The 8,894-nt window shown below is 47.1% G+C and overlaps 2 gene segments (V, D, J or C); both read right to left on the bottom strand.

Moving 5' to 3' along the window:
* Window positions 1–1,716: 1,716 nt before the first annotated feature.
* LOC119957685 lies at window positions 1,717–3,585 on the bottom strand. The segment is given in 2 exon segments: window positions 1,717–2,240; window positions 2,384–3,585. Coding segments are annotated over 2 exon segments (561 nt in total).
* Window positions 3,586–3,659: 74 nt separating this feature from the next.
* LOC119957672 lies at window positions 3,660–4,549 on the bottom strand. The segment is given in 2 exon segments: window positions 3,660–4,260; window positions 4,383–4,549. Coding segments are annotated over 2 exon segments (462 nt in total).
* Between the last annotated feature and the right edge of the window lie 4,345 nt (window positions 4,550–8,894).

Here is an 8,894-nt window from a genome sequence, read left to right as displayed (position 1 = left end):
AAATGGATGGTGGGTGCGGGGTCGGTTTGGGAGCAGATGGAGGCTGCTTCGTGCAGGGGCACTAACTTACCAGCCCTGGTCACGGCACCTCTGCCCCTTCCGCCTGCATGGTACTCCACCAGCCCAATGGTGGTGGCGGCTGTTCGGAACTTGGGCCAGTGGAGGAGGCATGTAGGGGAGGGAAGAGCATCGGTGTGGACCCCAATCTGCGGCAACCACCGATTTGCCCCGGGGAACATGGATGGGGGGTATCGACTGTGGAGAAGGGTGGGGATTGTGAGGATGGGGGAATCTGTTCCTGGAAGGGAACTTATCCGAGCATGAATGAAAATGAAATGAAAATCGCTTATTGTCACGAGTAGGCTTCAAATGAAGTTACTGTGAAAAGCCCCTAGTCGCCACATTCCGGCGCCTGTTCGGGGAGGCTGTTACGGGAATCGAACCGTGCTGCTAGCCTGCTTGGTCTGCTTTCAAAGCCAGCGATTTAGCTTTGTTGCTCCCCCCCCCCCCCCGGCGCTGGAGGAGAAGTTTGGGCTGGCGAGAGGGAACGACTTTAGATACTTGCAGGTGAGGGATTTTGTGCCTGCTGGATTTTCAGCCCTGCTGGATCACCCACTAGATTATCTTCCCCATCCACTACCCTCCCTATTTCCCTAGACACTTCCCTCTTCCTCAGTTGCTGTGCAAGCATTCTACTGGCCTTCTCCCCATGGTCATAAATTGCGCCTTTTACCTTTCTAAGCTGCTCTACAGCCTTGCCTGTAGTCAACACCCCAAATTCAGCCTGCAGCCTCTGTCGTTTCCTGAGTAACTCTGGCCTTGGGGATTCCGCGTAACTCCTGTCCGACTGTAGAATTTCCTTAATCAGATGTGAAATTTTGTGTTTCTGCGTTTGTGTCTGTGCCTCTTTCTCTCTTTCGCTGTTTTTCAGTCTCGGTCTCATTTTCTCTCTCTCTATTTCTCTTCTTCTATGTTGTAATTTACTATCTTCCCTCTCTCCATCTCTGTCTCTCTGTCTGTCTCACTCACAGTCTTGCTCTCTCTCTCTCACTCTGTTCCACGCTTGATCTTTGTAACTCTTTATCCCTCCGTCTGTGTCTCTGTTTGGTTGCCTTCTTTGCTCGCTCCCTTGCTCTCTCACTCTCTATCGCTCTCTTTCTCTTCATCTTACTCTCGCGCGTTTTCCACCTCTCTCTCCTTCGTGTTGCCATCTCTGCCTCTGGCTTGATTTTCTTCCTTCAATCCCCCGCCTGTCGCTCTCATATACTCTAACTTACCTTTTGATCTCTCTGTCTGTAGTCGCCGCTTTTACGTACGGTGTATCTCACTTTCAGGATAAAGAGACGCTGTAATGCAACTAAACAATGCAGACATGTGTATTGATTTAATGGCCTTGACCTGTTGAACTGGTGGAAGTAATGAATGACCACTTCCTTTACTTTGCAACAGGTTCGAGGTGCTGAATGGCCTCCTCCTGTTTCAGAGTAACAAGCTCGAGGGCCTGGAAGGCATCTTCTTGTTCCTGTGCAACAGAATCTAGAGGCTGATTCCCCTCCCGATGTTCATACTAAAGGGACTGAAAGGCCTCTCCAGCCTTGTTATAGGCAATTGTGTGTTTCATCAGACCGCAGCTCCCTCAGCTCTCCCTGTGGAGACACAGCACACACAATGTCAGTGGATAGAATGCTGAACTTTTGATATTACAATTCTAGACAGTCACAAAGTTGCAGTTCTGACATCATCGTTGAAAATGATTCTCTGCAGCTTCCTCAGTGTCACAATGTCGAACCACTCACTGCTATTCTGACACCTGTCTTTACACAAACATCTTCCGTCCACAAAACCCCAAACAGACTGAAGCACCGCAGAGCTCTCTCGCTCACAGCTGTTTCTTTCTGCCTTTAGGGTTTTTGTTGAACTGCTGCGTCTCTCTGAGTCACTGTGAATACTCCAGGCACAGTAATACACGGCCGAGTGATTCGCCCCCAGGCCGGAGGACTTGAGGTTGAACTGGAAGCCATTCGGTCTCTGGGCGCTGAAACCGTCCACCGTCTCCGATGGAGTCACACTTTGTGTAGCTGCTGAATAAAACATGAGATTCAGCCCCCTCCCGGTGTGTTGTCTGTACCAGAACATGGATCCGCTACTGGCACCCTCCACAGTGCACTTCAGTTCCACTGTCTCTCCAGGAGATTTGGAAACTGCTGGGGGAGACTGGTGGACTGTCTCAGAGTTCACATCTGAAAGGAAATCGGGAGATGAGGTGATCAATAAACAGCAACATTCTTATGGAGATTCAGGGAAGGAAAAATATTTAATAGGAGAGAAGCAATGAAACAAATATGAAGCTTGGATGTTAGCTGCTGCTTGAAAAATCACTTACATTGAAATAACATAATCAGACTCAGTAACAAATACATATTTAACTTTAAATTGTAACAGGGGAATGAGTTAAAATACTCTTGATGGGAGTGAATCCGCCTCAATTCAGATCACTGAGGGAAGGCTGGAGTGCCCGAGGTAATGATACAAGTGTGTGCACGGCCCTCCCTCACTGATGCTAAGTCTCTCGGTGATTGGTTGAAAGCGGCGCCTATAAGAACAGGAATTTTAATTGAGGGCAATGACAGAGGAAGTGAGTGGGCGAAGCAGTAGCAGATACTGTTTAATGTGGGGAGGTCCCAGGTTATAACAATCGGCAGAAGGCAGACACTGGAATAGTTTCTAACTGGTGAGAAGCGAGACACTCGAGAGCTACAAAGGAATGTTGTTGATCAGCAATACGGACCATTAAAATCAGAGACACGTGAACAAATAGGAATCATCATGTCTCGTGCAATGCTGACCTTTCCTAAAGCGGAGCTGGCAAGCAACATGGAGGAGGTTATATTCCAGTTGACAGCAGATGCCACCTGGAAAATTACATTTAGTTCTTGTCAAATCTCAGGGGAAAGAATGTATTGGCCGGAGAAAGGATGCAAAGTGAATTCCCCATAATTGCACTGGGCTGAAAGGGTTAATTCATGACGACGGTTTGCTTCAGTGTGTCTGTATTTCTTTCACAAAAGTACATTAAGTGCTTGATGAGGTTATATTTAGACATTTCAAACCAGTAGACAAAGTTAATAACTTCGTGTAATTTCTTCTGGTCCTAGAGCTCAGAACAGCGAGGCACAAATTCACCATTAAACCAGTGTCCTCGGCGGAGAGGTAAGTCAGTAGTTATGATACAAAGGGCAGTGAAAATCTGGAACTCTCCCAAAATACTGTCAATGCTGAGAATCATTTGGACATTTAAAGAGTGAGATTGTATATTTTCTTGGGTATTGAAGGCGGGAAAAGGAATTAAGGTTGAGATAAAGCCGAATCTAATTCCATAGTCGAACATGCTGTGTGGTTTCAATCTCCTCCTGTTCAGGAGCGGAGCTGTTTCGAGCTGTGTTCCGGGCACTAATGTGATTCATGGTCCTCGGTCGCCCTCTGGAGACCATATTGGGAATGGAAGGGCAGATTCAGTGTGTCAAGCCCCACAGTCCGTCACTAGCTATCTTCCCCTTTCCTTCTCCATCCCTTCTCTCTTTTTTATTGTTCTATTGGTTATTTTATTTTTGTTGTGTTTTGAACTTCCGCACATAGATACTATCAACCCTCTCATAATTTCCAAAAATGTCAGAAGGACAATTCACAATTTTCATTTCCCAACAGAAACAAACATTCAACTTTCCTGAAGCTGGAATCAATCAGGTCTGGTAACATTCCTGTTAACTTTGGTCTTCAATTTCTCCAGACATTCTTAATCTAATCTCTCACTTTTATTGTAACTGGTCTCTTCTAAACGTCAGAATGTGTTTACCACATTAGAGAAAAGAACAGCAGATTGATGCAGCCGCAACTGTCTGCAACAGCCGTTTCCTGGTGCCTTTGAGGTTTTTGTTGAACTGCTCCATCTCTCTGAGTCACTCTGAAGACTCCAGGCGCAGTAATACACGGCCGAGTGATTCACCCGCAGACTGGAGGACACCAGGTTGAACTTGGAGTCAGTCGGCCTCGTGGTGCTGAAGCCGTCCACCGACCCCTCTGGATCTATGTGACCAATACCCGTGGAGTAAAACATCCACTGCAGCTCCTTCCCCGGGTGCTGTCTGTACCAATACAGATCAGGATTACTGCTGCCGTCCACAGTGCATTTCAGCTCCACCTCCTCCCCGGGAAATCTGGAGACAGCGGCTGGAGTCTGGCGGATAGTCTGCGAATCGACCACTGGGAGAGAGACAGGGAGAGAAGGAGATCAGTAAATGGGTAAATTCAGAGCAATGGAGAGGGACAGAAAGCAGCAAAGAAAATCTCATTAACAAGAACTATTGTTTGAAAATCTCCCTCACAATCAAACATGAAGATTAGACCCAGAAATAGATTCATCATTGGCTTGAAATTTCCTCTTCATAAGGGAAGGAGCGGGAACTGAACCGGGGAGCGTGTGAGGAACTAATCCGCTCTCTTCAAATCATTGAGACAAACCTGAAGACAATTAGGAATGTGGAGGTTTGGACACGCCCATTCTCCAGATAACCAATCATCTTCTACAGATGTGCGACAGCAAGAACCCTATCCGGCTGCATCACAGTGTGGTATGGCAACTGTTCAGCCGAAGATCGCAAGAAGCTGCAGACTGTGGTGAACTCAGCCCAACGCATCACACAAGCTTGCCACACCCACATTGATTCTGTATACACCTCTCGTTGCCTCAGGAAGGCAGACAGCATTGTCAGAGGCCCCTCCCACCCAGATATTGCCTTCTTCCAGATCCTTTCATCAGGCAGAAGGTACAGACGTCTGAAGACACGCACATCCAGACATAGCAACAGCTTCTTCCCCACAGCTACAAGACTCCTCAACTCCCCCTCAGATTGATCTGTTCCCTGTAAGAACTCTATTCACAATGCCCTATGCTGCTTTGCTCATGTATTTGCTTTGTTTTGCTCCTTGTTCGGCACTGTAAACAATCACCACACTGTAACCAATCAGTGTGCTGTTGATGTACCACTTGTCAATGTTCTCTGTTGATTATTCTGGTGTCTACTATCTACGCACTGTGTACGTTCTTCGGCCACAGAAAAATACTTTTCATTGTACTTCGGTACATGTGACAATAAATCCGATTTAATTAACTCTGTCTTTTTCTTCTTTGCGCTTCCAGAGTTGCTGATCAGAAATGTAATGACCCAAACCTGGATCCGCAATCATGCCATCGCATCGCCATTTATTTCAATCAGAACAATCTCCTCTCGTCTCTGTGTAAGAGGATAGAGGTAATGAATGATCTTCTTCCATCATTGTACTGTGATAGGCTCGGTGGAGAGGGGATTGAATACCCCAGTCTTGTTTCTGTGTTACAGCCTATCGAGGGATTGAATGGAATGACCCTGTTTCTCTGTAACAGGCTGCAGAGGGGTAGGAAGGGATGACCCAATTTCTGTGTAACAGGGTGCAGGGGGTTAACTGGGTTGCCCCTGTTTCTATGTAAAAGGCTATAGAGGATTGAATGGGTTGAGACTGTTTCATTGTAGTAGGCTATAGAGGATTAAGTGGCATGACTCAACTTTTGTGCAACAGGCTCGATTGGTGCACTGTGGGAAGGCTCCTGTTCCTCTCAAATCGGCTTGTCCAATCTTGTTTCGTGAGATGGAGGGGGGCACATTTCCATTTCTTTCTCACCCATGGGAATGATGAGCAAATTTCGGAAAGGGAAGGTTTGGGGTCACATTAACCATGATTTTTTAAAATGCGAAATATCAAGGCATTAAGTTGCTCATTCACAGAGTAATTGACAAGATTATGAGGGCCATGGATAGAGTGGATGGGCAGGTACTTGGGTAGGGCAACACGGTAGCATGGTGGTTAGCATAAATGCTTCACAGCTCCAGGGTCCCAGGTTTGATTCCCGGCTGGGTCACTGTCTGTGCGGAGTCTGCACGTCCTCCCCCTGTGTGCGTGGGTTTCCTCCGGGTGCTCCGGTTTCCTCCCACAGTCCAAAGATGTGCGGGTTAGGTGGATTGGCCATGCTAAATTGCCCGTAGTGTCCTAAAAAGTAAGGTTAAGGGGGGGGGGTTGTTGGGTTACGGGTATAGAGTGGATACGTGGGTTTGAGTAGGGTGGTCATTGCTCAGCACAACATCGAGGGCTGAAGGGCCTGTTCTGTGCTGTACTGTTCTATGTTCTATGTTCTATGTTGACCATCAGAGTACACTGAGAGTGTCAGAGTTTGTGTGTCCAGCTCATTCACGGCTCAGGGCGCTCTCACATTCACCCTCACTCACTGGTGAGTGTGTGTTTGTGTGTGGAGGTGAGAGTGAGTGAGAACTCTGAGTATTTCAGTGAGCCAGACGCACACTCTCTATTCCCACTCTCCCTCTCTCTCACACAAAAACCCTTCTCTCGCCCTCTCTTTCGCACATGGGCTCTTCTCTCTCTCCTTGTGTCACACCCAACCCACCAACATTTTCTTCTATTATATTTCTGCCTCATCTGTTGATTCAACTTGCCCTGCAATTAATCTTTACAATTCTCTTCAATCCACTGTCTGTGGCAGCAAGTTCCATATTCTAATCACTCTGTGGATAAGGGAGCTCCTCCTAATCCAGGATTGGCTATCTCACTGATTATCATTAACGATTGCTTACATTTCTGGGCCTCCCTACCAGTGGACACGTCTCTGCATGAACCCTAACAAACCATTTCACAATATAAAACGTTTATTGGGATAAACCTCAGTCTTTACTATCCACAGAGATGAGCCCTCTATTTGTTCATCCTTTCCTGGTAGTTAGAATCTCTCAGCTGTGGTGTCCTACTGTACACATATTTCTCTGCTCCACATGCAGTGTTTTTTTATCCACTTTATAACTCCTCGTAAGCAAAAGAAAATAACACGGGTAGAAGAAGGCGGTAAGTGATGTATTCATTCACAGCTGTTTCCTGCTGCCTTTGGGGTTTTTGTTGAACTGCTCCATCTCTCTGAGTCACGGTGAAGACTCCAGGCGCAGTAATACACGGCCGAGTGATTAACCCGCAGGCTGGAGGACTCCAGGTTGAACTCGGAGCCACTGGGCCGCTTCGCTGTGAAACCGTCCACCGGCTCATCTGGACTCACACTTTCAACGGTTGGGGAATAAAACATTACCTTCAGTTCCTTCCCCGGGCATTGTCTGTACCACAACATGGTCGGGATACCTGCTTCCTCCACGGTGCACTTTATTATCACTCCCTGCCCAGGAAATCTGGAGAGGGCGGCGGGAGTCTGGAGGATAGTCTGAGACTTCACATCTGAGAAAGAGACAGGGAGAGAAGGTCAGGAGATGGGACACTCTATGAAGGAAAGTGAGGAACAAGAATTGAAAGAGAAATTAAGAGAATGAGAAAGAACAAAGGAAAATGAACAAAAGGCGAGGTCAGCAAGTGGACAGGAAAGTGAGATATTGGATAAGGATGGTTGTTAGGAAAGTTCCTTACGGTGAAACATGATTAACAGAGTCAGCTGCAGATACATCTTCCACTTCCACTTCCCTTTCAAACAATCTTCATCACTGGGAAGACAACACTGAAACCTTCTCCTCCTACTGTCTGATTGACAGCCCAGTCCCGCCCACTCTGAGTGAAGACCCTCCCTTTCACATTAGCAGCCCCCTCCTCGCTCTCTGTTTGGTTTGTGGAGCTGGCAGCAGCAGGAAGTTGCAAAGACTCGTTGACCTCAATAGTTTCAATCTATATAAATGATCTGCAAGCAGGGACAGAATGTAACATCGCAAAGTTTGTGGATGATATTAAAATGGGTGGCAAAGCAGGCAGTGAAGAGGAGACTTACCAGATGGATACAGATAGGCTAGGAGGTTATCCATTTTGACCAAAAAAATAGAAAGGCAAATTATTGCCGAATGGAAAGCAGATTCAAGATGCCCCTGTGCAGAGGGATCTGGGTGTCTTTGTTCATGACTCACAGAGAGTCGGTATGCAGGTACAACATGTCATTAAAAAGGCAAATGGAATGTCAGAGTTTATTGCAAAAGGACTGGAGTGTAAAGGTAGCAAAGTGTTGTTGCAATTGTATAGGATGTTGGTGAGACCACATCTGGAGTATTGTGTCCAGTTTTGGTCTCCTTATTTGAGGAAGGATGTGGTGGCATTGGAGGCAGTTCAGAGGAGGTTCACCAGATTGATTCTGGGGATGAAAGGGTTGTGGTATGAGGAGAGATTAAACAGTTTTGGGTTATACTCGCTGGAGTTTAGAACGATGAGAGGGGATCTGATCGAGGTGTATAAAATACGAAAAGGGATTGATTAATTAAACATGGAACAAGTATTCCTTCTTCTGGGAAATCTAGAATGAAGGTCCATGGATATAGGTTGAGAGGCGGTAGATTTAGAACTGAGATGAGGAGGAACTACTTCTTCCAGGTGGTGGTGAATTTTTAGAACTCGCTGGCCCATAGTGATGTGGAATCGCGAAGGGGGGGTGGTGCCACTTTGAGTGTCATCAGGCTGCATACTGTGAGTGGGGGCAGGGGTCCGCCGAACATCAGTGTCAGGCTCCGGTGGCTGCACTGATAGTCCAGACCGAGCAGCAGGGGGGCGCAGAGGTGAGGGAGGATGTAGTGTTTAAAACGGGTATATTCAGCACCTTGAATTGCAAAGTCAGCGACACAATACCCCGTGATTTGAACCAAATGGGACCCTGAGGCGAGGGCGATAGTTTGGGAGGCGAGGTGGGTGCGCAGAGAGCAGCGCCTTACTGTGTCTGGATGAATAAAGCTCTCTGTGCTCCCGGAGTTGAATAGGCAGGGAGTGTCATGGTCGTTGATTTGTACCCGCATCATTGAGTTTCGCAGGTGCTTTGGCCG

This window comes from Scyliorhinus canicula, chromosome 27 (genome assembly GCF_902713615.1).
Source record: "Scyliorhinus canicula chromosome 27, sScyCan1.1, whole genome shotgun sequence".
NCBI classification, from domain to species: domain Eukaryota; kingdom Metazoa; phylum Chordata; class Chondrichthyes; order Carcharhiniformes; family Scyliorhinidae; genus Scyliorhinus; species Scyliorhinus canicula.
This window is presented reverse-complemented; position numbering and strand designations above follow the sequence as displayed.